Source organism: Ovis aries, chromosome 13 (assembly GCF_016772045.2).
Source record: "Ovis aries strain OAR_USU_Benz2616 breed Rambouillet chromosome 13, ARS-UI_Ramb_v3.0, whole genome shotgun sequence".
NCBI classification, from domain to species: domain Eukaryota; kingdom Metazoa; phylum Chordata; class Mammalia; order Artiodactyla; family Bovidae; genus Ovis; species Ovis aries.
Window position 1 is genome coordinate 22,224,863 of NC_056066.1, and position 17,077 is coordinate 22,241,939.

General features: G+C 33.7%; 1 protein-coding gene across 49 annotated transcripts in view; it reads left to right on the plus strand.

The window, feature by feature from the left end:
- The window catches only part of MLLT10 (MLLT10 histone lysine methyltransferase DOT1L cofactor), a 213,522-nt gene that overhangs the window by 77,125 nt on the left and 119,320 nt on the right, over positions 1-17,077 (plus strand). For 42 of the 49 annotated variants that reach the window (XM_027976600.3, XM_027976601.3, XM_027976602.3 and 39 more), the window contains exons 6-8: positions 8,405-8,508; positions 10,589-10,682; positions 12,566-12,661. In XM_027976600.3, the coding sequence (XP_027832401.1) occupies positions 8,405-8,508; positions 10,589-10,682; positions 12,566-12,661 (294 nt within the window). The remainder of the gene's footprint in view (positions 1-8,404; positions 8,509-10,588; positions 10,683-12,565; positions 12,662-17,077) is intronic. The other 7 variants (XM_060397292.1, XM_060397294.1, XM_060397297.1 and 4 more) reach the window with 1 other exon arrangement.

The window sequence follows — 17,077 nt, forward strand, 5'->3', positions numbered from 1 at the left end:
TTGAATGATCATTAAATTCTTGGCTTTTCCTGACTTCTTTTGTACCCCCTTGATCTATCTTTGTAGTCTTATTCTAGTAGCACACTATTTTAATTTACTATGGCTTTAAATACATGTTGGTACGTGTTAGAACAAATAATACCATGCATATATTTTTTTTAGATGAACATTACTAACACTACAGTTTTGATTTTATTTGTATTACAGTGAAACATTTTAGAGGAGAATTGATCTTTTTACAATGTTGAATCTCCCCTTCCAGAAATACGGCATTTCTCCCTGTCAAATATTTTTCCTTTTTGTAGTTTTCCTTAAATGTAGTTGCTGCATATGTTTCTTGGATTTTTATGGTTGTTGGTCTGTATGGTGGTGGTTTAGTTGCTAAGTCATGTTTGACTCTTTGCGACTGCATGATCTGTAGTAGAGTAAACCTTAAAAACAATAATATCCGGTTCATGAATATTTAGTATGGTTAATAGGGGACATGTAATTCTGAAATGATAGGAACAATTGGAAAATGGTTTGTTGAGTTTGGAAGACATCAGTGGTTTTTTTTGGGCATGCCACATGGCCCATGGGATCTTAGTTCCCCAACCAGGGACTGAACTCGTGCTGTAGCAGTGAAAGTGCCAAGTCCTAACCTCTGGACTGCCAGGGAACTCCCTTGGAAGTTACCAGTCCTTAATGGGTGGTGATAAAGGATAATGCAGAGATTATTTTTAAATGTATTGGCCACTTGAAATGGACCTGCTTTACATGTGCTAGATCCTGAAAATTGTGTAAGACAGAATTTATCTCCGTGTGACACACAGTCAATTAAATATATAACTACAGTGTATGAAAATAATAATGATAGTTTACAAATAATGGAACAGCTGAATGAGGTATTATAGAACATAATGGAAGGAGGTATTATTTTTGTCTAAGGAATTGAGTAAGGCACACAAAGATATTATAAGGTCTATGCACAATAATAGGGAATTTGACCTTGGAAGAAAGAAATAATAATTTTAGAGAAAGTAGCATAAACTAGAATGATAGGTGCAAAGAGAAGATGCTAATAATAAATTAGTTCAGAGAATTTATCATAATCAGTGCAAAGAATAATAAATAATCCTGGAACATTGTGAGATTTAGAAGGGAAATAAAAGGATGATTTCTAGACTTACCTGTGTAGTATATCCACTTGCAGACAATTCACTGTAGACTTTGTTGCTAAATTTTCCACATGTCAATAAAATAGAGTGGCCAGTTTCTTCTGAACCATTTGTCATCAGATTCTTATTTTTGACCTCTCATATTTTCTTGTATCAGTTCCTCATTTCACTGATACATTTTGTTAAAAAACATAAATGGCATGTTACCTTTAATTACTTTTCAGTAATTTTTAAGAAATGGGAAGATTGGGGCAACATAGGGATTTGGGACCTTTTTGGGTCAGAGAAGCTTTTAGTTTAGAAAGGTGCAATTTCCATAGAGAGTAGTTGGCAGATGCTATGTATATCCTGAATTTATTCTCTTGAATAGTTTTTATTTATTGAATGGCCATGAAGGAATGAGTGTTTATAAGTTTAGGAAGGATCATAATAGGCCAACCACACAAACCAAAACCACCATAAAATGTGGTGTCATTGAATTATAAGAAGATAACAGTAGAGGAAAACTTAGAAATTGCTGACCCTGCTTCCGTTTATCTTTTTTCCAAAGGATTAGTGGTAGATAGCTGTTTTTTATTTTGTGTTGGGGTATAATCAGTTAACAGTGTTGTGATATTTTCAGGTGAACAAACGAAGGGACTCAGCCATACATATGTGGATAGCTAATAAGAGAAGTGTTTGTTTTGTTTTTCTTAAAGTATAGTTGATTTACAAAGTTGTGTTAGTTTCAGGTGTTCAGAAAAGTGATTCAGTTCTATCTATATAACACATAAATACATACATATATACACACACTTTTTGAGATTCTTTTATATTGTGGGTTATTAAAGATATGAATATAGTTCCCTATGCTATATAATAAGGCCCTGTTGTTTACCTGTTTTATATATAGTAGTATTTATATGTTACTGTCAGATTCCAAATTTATCCCACCATTCCCCTTTGGTAACCATAGATTTGTTTTCTATGTCTGTGAATCTGTTTCTCTTTTTAAATAAGTTCATTTGTATCATTTTTTTTAGATTCCACATGTAAGTGATATATTTGGTTTTTTATGACTTATTCCACTTAGCATTATAATATCTAGGTCCATCCATGTTGCTCTAGATGGTTTCATTCTTTATAATGACTGATATTCCATTGTGTACAGACACACACACACGGACACAGATGGTGTTATTTCATTCTTTTTAATGACTGATATTCCATTGTGTACACACACAAACACACACACACCATGTGTTTTTTAATCTGTTTATCTGTTGATGGACATTTAGGTTGCTTCCATGTCTTGGCTATTGTAAATAGTGCTGCTTAGAACATAGGGGATCATATATCTTTTCATATGATAGCTCTATTTTTAGTTTTTTTTTTTTAACCTCCATAATGTTTTCCATAGTGGCTACATCAGTTTTTATCTGCACCAGCATTAAATACCCTATCTCTTGTATCCAGGCTGCTTTGTGACTTGCTTTGTGACTGCATTTAATAAAATGCAGTGACAGTGACATTGTGTGACCTCTCCCTCTGGCTTGATGATCTGTTTCCTGAACCCACTGGGGTGTCCCTGCCCGTTTATATTCCTCTAATATGTTATGTTTAGTTTGAGGGCTGGAGTATTGGGTGATTCTGTGCCACAGAGGTTGGTTTCTTTCTGTGCTCTTCCTTTTGCCACACTTTGTTGTCCCGCCCCCCACACCATTAGTGCTAGATTGCTGTTATGATTTGATGTTCTGGACTTTTGGTTTCTTTGTTGTTTTGGTCCAGACTCATGGGGAGGCTTCTGTATACCTGGACCTCAGGGTTTTACCATTTTATTGCCTCCTGCCTTTGGCTGACTTTGCTTTACATCTCTAGAAGGACTTGTGAGGGAGAAGCTTCCTGCCTCTCCTAAAATGCGAGAAGATCAACAGAGCCTGGGGTCAGGAATTTTTCTTGTGCCTTGTTCAGGGGTAATTTTTCTTCTCTGTCTTCCTAACCATCATGGGTCTACTCATGCCCTGGGTGTGACAGGGTTTGCTGCCAGTCCCCCAGATGTGCAGGGCTTTTGAAAGAAGTGTCTGGTCAAGAGGTGGGATTTCATGTCTTTCCCTCAGTGGCACCTATTCCTGTCCTTTATGCCTGCACAACCAAGAGAGATTCTTTCTGGTTGCTTTGCCTCCTTGCTTCCAGTTTTCCCTAAGAGCTTCTTGTGGGTCTTCATGGAGTAGAGCCTGTGAGTGGGTGTTAACTCCTGTCTGTGGTTCCACTGGTCCTGTTCTATTGCAGTAACCCATAATCAGCCTTTAACAGTTTGTTAAAATTTTAGCTGATTTCTTAGCTGCACCTCTTCCTCCATATCTTCTTCTGTTGCTGTATTATTATTGGATAGTCTCCGAATGTCTTGTGGTTTTCAGGTGGCTGAAGAGGAGAAGGCGTCCCCTTTCAGGCTAATTGGTTGCCTTTGCAACTGCAAATCTTTCATAGTTTCAAGAAAAGTTGTGATTTTTAAAAAAATTTAAAATGGCTTTTTGTTAATAGATTTGGAGTGATGTTCTCTCAGTTCTCTAGTTTTTAGGTAGAGTTGGAATCTAGCCTTAAATCCTTTTGATATATGAACATTGTTTCTCTTATTAAAAATGTTAGGTCAAACTATGACTTTTTTCCCTACTTAAAATGAAAACTTTTAGGCTATGAATTTGCCTCTGATTATAACTTTATTCACATACTTGATATTTTATTTAGGTGTATTTTTGTTGTTTGGGATTATTTTCTCAATAATTCTTTAGTTTATAATTTTTCTTCTCAATCCAACAGCTATTTAAGGAGAAAATAAAAACTTTCAAGTCACTTTTTTCCTACTTATGTGTTTTGGAAGCTCTTGTTTGTTGCATAATATAGATTATAATTGTTACATCCTTTTTATTATTGTAGAATCTCTCAAAGACTATTTTTTATCTGATATAATGAACCTCTTCAGCTGTGTGTTTGGTTGCCTTTTGCATGGTATATCTATTTTTCATCCTTTTACTTTTAACTTTCTTGTGTCTTCAAACCTAATGTATCCTATCGGCAGCATATGGAACTTTTTTTTTTTCCCCCAGTTTATCAGTCTCTGCCTTTATCAGTCTCTTCATAGTCAGTGCTGTTAATATGGTTGGGTTTACATCTTCCATTGTACTTTTAAGTTCTGTTTTCTTGGATTGTTTTCTTAGTGGTTGCTCTTGGGTTTATAATATTCATCTTAATTTATAGAATCTGCTTAACCTCCAGTAAGATATAAAAAATTCATGGCATTTATTTTATTTCTTTGCTCCCCACTTTTGTGTTATTACTATTATAGGTATTTTCTCTCTGTATAATAGTGTAAGCCCCCCAAAAGTTAAAATTATTACTCCATATAGTCTTACACTATTTAAAGAAACTAAGAGAAGACACCCACAAGTATATTTATAGAGTGTGTGCTTTTCTGTTTACCATTTTTGTTTCTCTTGATTTCTTCCTGTGGGTTCTAGTTGCCATCTGATGTTATTTCCTGACTCTAGAATAGCTTTATTCCCATTCTCTTTCACTGTGTTGTCATTGTCACATATATTACATTTCTATATGTTATGGTCCCAACAGTACAATTTATGGACATGTTTTAGGTAATTGCTTTTTAAGTTAAAGTGAGAGAGAAATATCTGTGTTCTCTTTGAAAGGTAAGACTCACTTTATGGATGGCCCTGGAAGCTCCACGGCGTCACTGCAGTCCCCACTCCTTCACAGTCCATGTTCATTCCTGGCAGTGCTTGCCTCCTAGGGTGTAATGGTCCACAGCTGCCTGTGTGAATGACCTTGTGCCGTTTTGAAACATCAGTGATGTAAAAATGTATTGAGTCCTTATTGAGCTTCGGCCCCCAGAGTTTTCATTTGCTGTTTTCAGTTAAGTTCCTATGTATAGAGTGATAAACTGTGCCTTGGAACACAGAAACTCCACTGAGAAAAGGAGATTTTGACCCAGTGGAAAATTCTGGATATGTTCATTATCCACAAACAATGGATTTTATTGGTTTAAAAAAAAATACTGTCTTTATCATTTCCTACAGAGCTCTTTCTGTGTGTTTTTAAATTGGTCTGTATGCATGTTTTTAAAAACTTCACCTTTATTGAGGTGTAAGTGATGGGAGTTCTTTGTTTTTATATGTGCATTGCAGTGGTCGTCTAGTGTCACTTGATTTTAGCTGAAGGAATTTCTTTTTGTAGTTCTTGTTACTCGGATTTGGGGAAACAAAGTATCTCAGTTTTTGGGTCTGAGAATATTGTTGTTATTTTATCTTTATTTCTGCAATATAGCTTTTTCTGGATATAGGATTCTTGTTCTTTGAGCATTTTAAATGTTATTCCACTGCTTTCTGTCTCCCATTTTATTTCTAATAAGACCTCAGGTTTCCTTGTATGTGATGAGCCATTTTCCCCATTTTGATTTCAAGAGTTTCTTATTTTTGCCTTTCATTAATTTGAATATGGATCTGTTTGTGTTTATCCTATATGGAGTTTGCAGAGCTTTTTGGATGTGTTGGTTATTGTTTTTCATCAAATTTGGAAAGTTTTCAGCTATTATTTCTTCAGATACAGTTTATGTCCCTTTCTTTTCTCATGATTTTCTCCTTAACTGTTTGTTAATGCAGTTAATGGTGTAGCATATTTTTCTGAAACTGTTCTTTAGGTGGTATTATTGAAAACATCTGTTTTTTTTTTTTTTTTAATAATCCCTGTTGATCTGTTTTTAAAGTTATTTGTTCTTTCCCTACTGCCAACTCAAATCTACTGTTTAGTGCTTTTAGTGAGTTTTAAACTTGAGAATTCTGTTGGTTATTGGTCTTTGTCACCTAAGTCCAACATCTTGACTCCCCTTAAAGGCAGTTACTAATGCCTACTTTTTTTTTCCTGTGACTGAGTCATACTTTTTCTTTTCATGTCTTATAATTTTTTTGTTAAAAATTAAGCAAGTTAGGTAATGTAGCCACTCTAGAGAATGATTCTTCCTTCTCCCTGTGGAGACAGAACCTCTGCACTAGTGCTTTCTCTGGAGCTGCAGGTGGAGACAGCACCCTGCTTCTTCTGGACAGACACCTGTACTCTGACAGGTCCTGGCAGGAGGGAAGGGTATAAGTAGCCCAGCTTGTCCTTCCTAGCATGTAGCTTCCATTCTGCAAGCAAGCTGATAGAACACTGGGAATCTTGGCCTGTTATTAGGCTTGGGAGTCTGTGAGTAGGAGCTATCAGGATGAATAGTGGTATGAGTCACTGGAGACCTGACCCTCCTTGGATAAAACTCTGGTCTTGGATAGGGGAGAAAGGGAGCCCTCACCTTCTTGACAGCACTACCCAGAAAGGAACTACCATCACAGGGAGCTATGGGGGTGAGGGTGGTGATGGGGACAGATCATGGCTCAAGTGCCATAGATGCTCACTGTTCTTAATGAGATTTAGTAGATTGTCTTTGATAAAATATCCTGCCGCATGCCATTAGGACAGTTTTCAGAGACTTTAAGTTGACATACAGTATTGTATAGGTACAGATATACAGTATAGTAGCATAATTTTTAGAGGTTATATTCCATTACAGTAATTATAAAATATTAGTTATCATCCCTGTTTGTACTGTATATCCTTGTAGCTTATTCTAGATGGCACAATGGTAAAGCATCTGTCTGCTAGTGCAGGAGACATGAGTGATGTAGATACAATACCTGGGTTGGGAAGATCCCTTGGAATAGGAAATGGCAACCCACTCTATTATTCTTGTCTGGAAAATTCCATGGATAGAGGAGCCTGGTGGGCTACAATCCATGGGCTTGTAAAGAGTCAGACATGACTGAGCACACACACTCAGGCGCAGCTTATTCTATACAGAGACTTTAAGTGGTTCTTTTTCACCTGTGAAGTATTTAATTCACTGAGGAGAGGATCCCTGGACTTCTTCACTCTGCTGTTCCATATGTCTGGAAGGCCTAAATCCTTAAAAGTAAAATCCGTCATAATTTTTAGTTTCATTGAATGGTGAAATGATGGTGTCTTTTCACTGTCAACTGTTTTGGAAATTACTGAGATATTCTTTGAGGTCTGTTTGCATATTGCCCCTGAATTTCAACCTGCTTTGTACTTTTCTTTTAAAAATTTGCTTGATTATTTATAGGCTAAAATATGTATGTTAAATTATTCCATTATAAGTGTTTGATACTGCCTTCTGGTAATATGAACGGTTAGAGATGCTTTTACGATTGTTAGTGTGTCTAGGTTAGTTTTGTTGTAATTTGGGTTTTTCCTTTTTAGACATACAAAGTAATTTTTGTAATTCAGTTCAGTCTCTATCTTTCAGCAGAGGAGTTGAAATTCATTTACCTACTTGTCTAAATATTAGGCTTTTGGAAACTGTGTTGTAAATATTTGACACCACAGTGCATTGTGGGAAAAACTTTTCCAAGTTAAAAAATAGATGTGGTCCTATTGAAGTTGGCTAGGTTATACCTTATTCAGATTGGTTTATTTTTAGAATTATATCATCTGATTATATGTAGTTAGGCATTAATTTTTTTGTATACTTGTAGATTGCCATTTTTAGCCTTTCATTATCAGCTATTTTCACCTAAGAAAAAGGACCAGGTAGATGTCAAAATTGCTGGGAGTATTCATTGGCCAGTAGCTCTTGGGGGCACCTGTGATCTCCTAAAAGCGTTTCCTCCCAGAACTAGTATGTCAGGTTAGCAGGGCTGATTGATAGCTCATGTGGAAGGGATTTTTGTGAAGGAATGACCTAAACTGTGCTCATTCATTAAGGACTGTCCTTCACCCACTGAGTCCCAGCTCCTTATATCCAACTCCTTTCTGTATGCTCACTTCCAGCAGAAAAGAAAGACAAACCTCATTTTACATTTTTGTTACAGGAATCAGTTAAATAGTGGAGAGGAGATTTTAATACCGAGGTGGCATAAGCTGTATTCTTCACCCTGGCCTCAGTGCCTGTAAGGATTCCTCCTATCTTGTGGGATTTTTTAGTCTAGGAAACTGTGCCTTGTGAAATCCTACAAGGACTATTTATGTCTGTATTGATGTTTTCATGTTTGCATTGCTTGTAAAACAGATATAAATAGAAAAAAATAGATTTATATTTTGGGTTAGATTAGTTAGTAAACCTGATTTTGAGCTGTGAAGATAACTATAAAATCCATATCTGTATAAACCACTTGTAAGGTGTTTATTTCTTTTTTTTTTCTTTACCTAAGACTTGCTATATTTGTGATGAACAAGGAAGAGAAAGCAAAGCAGCCACTGGTGCTTGCATGACATGTAATAAACATGGATGTCGACAAGCTTTCCACGTGACATGGTAAATATGATTTTGTCATTTTACAGAACTGAAATTGGGAATACCTTGTAAGTTAAAGACTTAGGTACCCAAATATTACTTAAACTAAATTTTGTTGGTATAGTTTCTATGTTTATATTTACTTACTGTAATAAAAGTAATTCTAATAATTGAGTGTATTTACCAGAGTGAATTTCCAGTAAGTAACCCTGGTTCTAGTGTCTTATTCAGCTTTATTTTGCCTAAGATATTTCTGTTGTTTACCTACCCTTTGATTTGTTATTAGGATTACAAGAGCTGATGTAGATAAACTTAGTGCAGAGCCTGAAATACTAGTAAGAATTTAGTGAATGATCGTGTTTTTTTCACTGCCTAAATTTCAAGAGGGGAAAAAAAGCAATCACTATCATTCTCTGTATTATAGTGGCTATTCCTTAGAAAGTTTCTTAAATATTTAAATGACCTTCTTTTTATTTTGTTCATGCTTCCTTTTATTTTTATCCATGAACATATTCATTGCATAATTTTAATAGCAGTTTAAATGAAACATTGTTTTCTGATAATTTCTTTCACAAAAAAATTTTGATGAGATGATAGAAATACAGTCCATAGCAGCATGGAAATGACTACATTATGTCCTTAGAATACTAATTAATGATAGTAACTGTTATGTATTGAGTATTTGGGTTTCCCTGGTGGCTCAGGTGGCAAAGAACTCTGCCTGCAGTGCAGGAGACCCTGGTTTGATCCCTGGGTTGGGAAGATACTCTGGAGAAGGAAATGGCAACCCACTCCAATATTCTGCCCGGAGAATTCCATGGACAGTGGAGCCTGGCAGCTGCAGTCCATGGGGGCACAAAGAGTTGGGCATGACTGAGTGACTAATACACATTGAGTATTTCCTATGAAATGGGCAGGTTTTTTTTTTTTTTTTTTAAATAAACATATTTATTTACTTGACTGCGCCTGGTATTAGTTGCAACATATAGAATCTTTAGTTGTGACATGGAAACACTTAGCTGTGGCATGTGGGTTCTAGATCTAGTTCCCTAATCAGGGACATAGAAAACAGACTGGTGGTTGCTAAGGGGGAGTGGGATGGGAGAGGGCAGGATTGAGAGTTTGGGACTAGTAGTTGTAGATGCAGACTAATAAATATGGGATGGATAAACAACAAGGTCCTACTGTTGGAGCACAGGGAACTGCATTCAGTATCCTGTGATAAACTAGAGTGGAAAAGAATATGAAAAAGAGTGTATGTGTATTTATGTATGTATAACTTAGTCACTTTGCTGTACAGCAGTAATTAACACAACATTGAAATTCAACTATACCTCAGTAAAAAATAAAATTTAAAAATTTCCTTAATATTGTACTTAATTTTCCAAAGATGAAAGACCTATTTTGGCTGTGAGATACATACTAGTACTATTATTTTGGAATGTTGAAAGTGGAAGGTCACATTGACAGTATGATGGTTATAAACATTAACACTTCATTAAAAAAAATATTATCATAGCTTTAGGTTTTAATTTCATTTCTTCCCTTGTTTTTGACTAGAAAAACACAGCTTCTGTTTTTCTTACCTATTCTACTATGTTATAACTTGAAGCATTTTACTTCTAACAATATAATCTGTGTTCATGGGTAAATACCATCACATGTCATGTAAGCCCTTTAGATACCTGGCCTTTTCTAATTGTACCTGTGATACAGATTGGAAAATCAAATGAAGTGTTAAGTTTGGGGTCGTGAGGATATCTTTCAAGAAATTTAATGTCTATTTGGTGACTTAAAGCATGCAAAAATCTCTTTCCTTATTAGAGATGGATAGTAAGTTTATTTTAAACCATGTGTATAGCTTTAAAGATATAGCAATCAAAAGATGGGGTGGAATGTTCTTAGTCTCAGTGAGAATAAAGCCTTTTATTTTCTCTTTTCTCTTACGAGATACCTACGTGCTTGGAATTGAATTTTATGTATATATACACAAACATACACAAATACATAAATACATACACATAAAATGTTTTATACACACGCACACACATATATATACTATGGTTTAAATTTTGTTGATATACTTGGCTTTTATTTTCAGTGCTCAGTTTGCCGGACTGCTTTGTGAAGAAGAAGGTAATGGTGCAGATAACGTCCAATATTGTGGCTACTGTAAATACCATTTTAGTAAGCTGGTAAGAATCTGTCTTGAATTTAATTTACGATTATAATAATTAGGTTTGAACTGAGTCTTTATAAAGCGTCCCTTTTTTGGGGGTTGCTTTTGCTCTAGATTGAGTTTTCTTAGTGTGTTGTTTGTTGGGAATTAAAAGCTGTAGTAGTTTTAGAAGATTTTGCTTTGCATGAGTTCATTTACAAAGGTGACTGTTCTAAAATATACTACTTTAGAATATATATTAATTGTTAATAGTAAATGTTGGTATACATTTAGTAGAAAATAAAAATGTGTAGTGAACTTTTTATAATTTACCACTGTTTTCAGTTAACTTAATTTTTGACATTTGATTATATAATTTGTGATTCCCTGTCACTTTGTTTCACATCTTTTTGCTTTATTACTATTACTGGTTTTATTACTTGTTTTCATTTTTATTTGATTGGATAGTAACACTGAAACAAGGCTCTTTTGTAGCTTCTTCATTAAAGGTCTTAGAAAGAAATATTTAAATACAAGTTTGGGAATATTTTAGATTTGATTAGTCTGTATTGTCACATAGCATGGATAAGTTAGTACTGTTTGATTAATCATCGTATATTTTGTGTCTGTGTTCCTTTGAAGGATCAATATTTCTTTAATTCCTCATTGTCTGTTTCTCAGTCTTTAGTTGATACCAGGTTTGTATACTGAAATTGAAGGCTTCTTTGTTTTTCTTTAGTGTCTTCTTGTTATTTTTTATTGTTCGTTTTCTTCTGTGAATAGGGCTGTTTTTTTTTAGAAAAGGAACTCTTTTTTATGAAATGAGCAGCTTATGACTCCAGTATTCTGGCTCTTGCATATAAAGTACTGAGAGTGTATATATATTATTTGATATTGAAGATACCAAATAACATAAATTTACTGATTTATTTTTTTAATGACTATCAAAGAACATCAAAGTCTTCTAGGAGAAAATTGAAAATTTACTTAGGATATTAATAGCATGTTGGAATCTTCATTTTCTAAATCAGAGATGATATAGATAAAATATAGAAATAATGAAAATGGGTTTTGGAATTTGTGCAAATAGAATTTTTTCATTGTTATTAATGTGCTGTTATCCTATTTGGTGATGGGGGGAAAGTCTGTTTAATAATTTAATAAGATTGTATGAGCTCTATGTTTGCAAGGAATTTGATCATCCTTTATAGTCATTTTTATCTAGTTTAAACTAATTAGTTATGGTACCACCAAGTTTTAACACCTGAAATAACTCACTGTCATACTTTATATGAATCTGTGTAAGTCTTTTAAACAGAAATGTGTGTTACTTTTAGTATTGCTTTGAAAAATGCGTGAGTCTAATACTGACATTTCCTTTCTTTTTTTCCTCTATATGAACTGTAGAGACAAATTTTTAGAAAATAGTATGCCTTAATACTGAAAGTGTGAGATTAAAAGGGTTCTTACTTTTCCTACTGGCATAAAGTAACTCTTAAAAGTTTTTCTTCTGGTTTTGGCATCCTTCTTCAATATGGTATTTTCTATTTTTTGTTGAAATTTCTTTTATATTTTAAAGCAGACATTGAAAACTATAGTTGATCTCTGTAATGAGGTGGTTTTGTAATAAAATGGCAAATAAGCCACTGCTTAGTTGAAAATACTGTCTGTTTTCACACATTTTAATAAATGTACAAAAACATGGCATTAATGTTAGGTTAAGGGTTATATTTTCCTTTATAGTGAAATAGATAATATATGGATGGTGTTGAATTGGATTATGTAGTTTGAAATAGCCTTTTCTTTTTTCCTCCAGTAGACATTTAAAAATATTTCACACTTGAATTGGTTTTAACCTAACAAAAAAGATTTAAAACTTTATATACATATACCTATATGTATATATATTTTCTCTTTTAGAAAAAGAGCAAACGGGGATCTAATAGGTCATATGATCAAAGTTTAAGTGATTCTTCCTCTCACTCTCAGGATAAACATCATGAGAAAGAGAAAAAAGTAAGTGGATTTGTTGTTGCTAAATATGTAGCACATCTACTTAATAGATTTTTTTTTCTTTTTTAAATAAAATTAAGTTCTTGATAGCTGAATGAAAACATTGAAGTACTGAAAATTTCTGACTGTGTTAAGTAAAAAAGTAGGTTTAAAATAGTATGCCATATTTGTGAATATGGTCATGCCCATTTCAACTGAAAATTTGAAATATTAAAAACTTGATTGAAGGCATGAGAGCAGTTATTGCATGTGTTACTCTGGTTATCTATTGAAATCTTTGATTAACTTTAGCAATAATGGTTTATTGCTAGATATTATTAACTCATTTGACATGTGAGAAAGAACCTCATCAGCCTTTTCCTTTGTAATATAGAATGGTTTTGAAGTTCTATATATTCTTAACTGTCCTCCCCCTGATCCCACTGCCCCATGGTGCTAATGGTTTATTATTTTTTAAATCATCAAATGTCATACCATTTATTTGATAATATTTTGTCATTTATTTAAAAGACTAAAAGCTTGCCTAATACTAATCTATCTTCTTCTGACTTACCTGGTTTTTGCTTACATTTTTACTTACTGTAAAGGATATGAGTAATTTTTTAATAAACTAATGTTAAGTACTAGAGAATCATTCTTAGGACATATTGCCCACATAGGAGAAGGATACAACTGTGAATTATTTTAAATGAAGTGAAGAACTTCTTCAGTTAGAAAAGAGCATTACTCTTAAACAGTTGTTGTAAACTAGTTGGGAACATATTTCTGCAGATTGTGCTAAAAACTAAATCACTTAACAATCTCATGTTTGTAAATACTTAGGATTGGGAATGCAATTAAAATGCTAATGTTATTAAAAACAAATTTGAATTTAGTTTGAATTTGTTTCTTTTCTGAAGGTAAATATTTTGAAAGCTTAATTTCTTTTTGTTTTGAATTTAATTTTCCAGTTATTAGTGAAAAATAATTATAACCTCATATTCTCCTTCAGAACATTTGTTAGGTTTATATATTTTTGGTAGATCTCAGGTAGCAAGTACACATTCATTTTGAGTTTTTTAACGAGGTAGTTCTGTGATAGTGACAGTAGGGTTTGATTTTATTGTCTATTATTATCTGCATTGCTGATGGGAAAATGGCAGATTTAGTTTAATTACAGGTTTTGTCACAAGCACCATGAAATTTTAAGCTTTTGAATCATGAATGAGGAAGTCTTAGATAGGGCTTTTATAAATTGTGAAGAGCGAGGTCATACTAATGATGGTCTTATGGTCTGCCATTTCATGAGCATTACCTTCTTTAAAGAAGTATTTGCTGTATGACCACATTTACCTTGATATATGCCCTGTCATGTTATTTATAGAGCATAGTTATTAAATATAGTACAGTGTTTCATCAATATAGTATGGATACTACATTTATTTATTAATCTTCTTTCTAGGAATGAATTAAAGTTTTCATGTTATGAGTTTTTGCAATTGTTGGATAGTAGATTAAAAAACAATATATTTAGTCAAACTTGTTTAGCATTAAATTCTAGCAGTTGTTACTTTCATTAGTATGTAAATACTGTGTGAAGTTTACTTTTAGGACATGAGTTTAGTATAGTTTGATTTTGTTGTCAGACTTAAAATTAACTTGTACTTTTTATTTTTTAATAATTTGAGATTTCCTGATAATCCATAAAGACTGTGAGAATATTATTGTTAAATTTGTTTTCTTGCCTTGGGAATATTTGAGAAGCAACTTTTTTATTATGGTATCTTGATGTTGAGTTATAATATATTAATAGCTGTAGAAATCGGATGTTATAGGCTATCTTTCTCTTTATCCTTATCTTTTTTAAGATTTTAACATCTAGTAGGGTTGTCTTGAAAATATGCATATCATGTTATAAAATGTTTTCACAGATAGTACTTATCTATATAGATTTTAGTACTATAAAATACAGTATATTATGAAGATAATTTTGGTGATATTGTTTATAAGATATATTAGAATCATATTCCCAGTGAGTTCTTTTATCAGAGTTCATTTTGCACATATTTATTGTTATATTTGTGTTGATAAAGAGTAATACTAAATATTGTGTTATCCAACTCACTTATTTTATTTATTTTTTTATTATTATTATTATTATTTTTTTCTTTTTTAAATTTTAAAATCTTTAATTCTTACATGCATTCCCAAACATGGACCCCCCTCTCACCTCCCTCCCCATAACATCTCTCTGGGTCATCCCCATGCACCAGCCCCAAGCATGCTGTATCCTGCATCAGACATAGACTGGCGCTCACTTATTTTAAAATGAAATCAATTTATGTTAACCTTTTATATATAATTGTAAGAAAATTCAAAAAATACTTAAGCCTTTGCTTTTCAGAGAATTTCTGTGTGGACCAAGGTGTATTACCACTGGTTATTAACTGTGAAATGCCAGCAAGGAAAGAGGAGAAGTTACTGGTGAAATTCAACTTTGAATAAGGAACAGTCTCTATAAAAATTTAAAAATCGGCATATATAGTTTGAAAATAGGTGTTTGAAATGAATTAAAAGCTGTGTTATAGTATAGAAGAGGCTTAATTCAATCATGAAACAATTTGGATCATGAATTATTGTTTATGAAGACTATCTTCCCATTAATGTTAGTTATTGTTCACTGTAAAGTAGAATTGTTTTTAAGCCTAGCACTGCTGAAGAGTCAGGTGTGGGTGAGAGTTAGGAAATGAAAAGGTGTATCAGATTTGGAGACATGTGCTTGTATTGTGAGGCTCCCAGCTTCAGAAAGGATTTATTTGTTTTTTTCTGAAGACTAAGTTGGAGGTCATCAATTTGAAATCAGTGGTTATTTATTGCATTGAGATAATCTGTACCAGTTCATTTGATCCTCACTTTATCCTTCTCCCACTCATTAATGCTAATATATAATGTATTAGTAGTATAGAACTAGGCTTACAGTTCTTTACATCCATGTTACAATTAGTGGTAGTGTATCTTATGGAAATACACTCAGTTGTAACTAGGTATGACAGAAATCCAACTGTCCCCTACTCAAAGGGATTTATCTCCTGCCCTGAATTCCACCCTCTTACTTGCCCTTGGTTTCATTCTGTTATTAATAACTGGCAACAGATAAACGAGTTACTGGTAGAATAAGTACTGTTAGGGTGTCATGGGAGGTTGGGGGAGATGGGCTTTTTGGTCGATGTTTTGTGAGCCTCGGCACTGACTGAACTTCCCGTTTGTTTAGGACTTTTCGTCTCTTTGAAGAGTACTGGGCTACTTCTGTGTCCCACTCACATTAAAGCTTTAAGCTTCTACATGTACAGAGAGTTAAGAGAGGCCAGGGCTTTTCAGGACCAGTAATTTAGAATATTTGTAGTGTGTGTGGTGGAGCTGAAGAGTGACAGGAGATGTGATTAATTAAGAAGGGGCCATTCAATGAGGAGTTTTATAAGTAACGCTAGTTTTATCTTGCTATGTTGGGCAGCCAGTCAGAAGGATTAACATATTTTTTTCCCCAAAGTGTTTAATTTTACAGTAGCTGTTAGTATTCTATAGTAGTAGAATTTTGAGAGGAGTTGCAAAAATACTGCACATTATTTCTCTGCCATTCGCCCAGACTCTCAAGATGTTAACATTTCATCCCGTTACTCTTTTCTTGTCCTCCCTTCTTCTCCCCTGCCTTTTCTTTCTCTCTCACTTTCTGTGTGTAGTCTTTTTTTCCTGGCCCTTAAGACAGTAAATTACGAATATAATGCTGTTAGCCTAAGAACTTTAGTGTATAGTTTTAATAAAAAGAGAAATTTCCTACATGATTGCAGTACAAAGTCAGTAAATCAACATTATTGCAGAACTATTGGATCTTCAGATCCTGGTTGGATGTCCTCCATGCTAAAGGAGGGAAATTTGTTTTCAGGTTCAGAATCCAGTCCAGGATCACACATTGCATTCAGTTGTTCTAGTCTCTTATTTTTTTTCCCCATTCTGGCATATTTCCTCATTCTTTGTTTGTCTTTCATGATCCTAACACCTGACGTCGTTTCAGGTTCTCCCAGATCTCAAGAATGGATTTTACAGCCACACCGTTGACTTTGCTCTCATTTTCTGAAATAGCCTAGATTTTATGTTTGTTTTATGTTTGGGAGCCTCACAATACAACCACATGTCTCCAAATCTGATATACTTAGTCCTTACTTAAGTATTGATTGCTGTTTGGAAAGACTGACATTTTTAAAACCAGAAAGTATTGGTTCATTTTTGTCAGTGGTCTTCGCAGTTTAGTTTTTCTCTATACTGCTTTTTACTATAAATTGTAAGAAGACTACACTTTTAACATATTACTTAGAAAAATCTCCTTACTTAAATCATACATTAAGTGCATTTTCTCTTTTTTATGTTACCAAGGGCACCAATGTT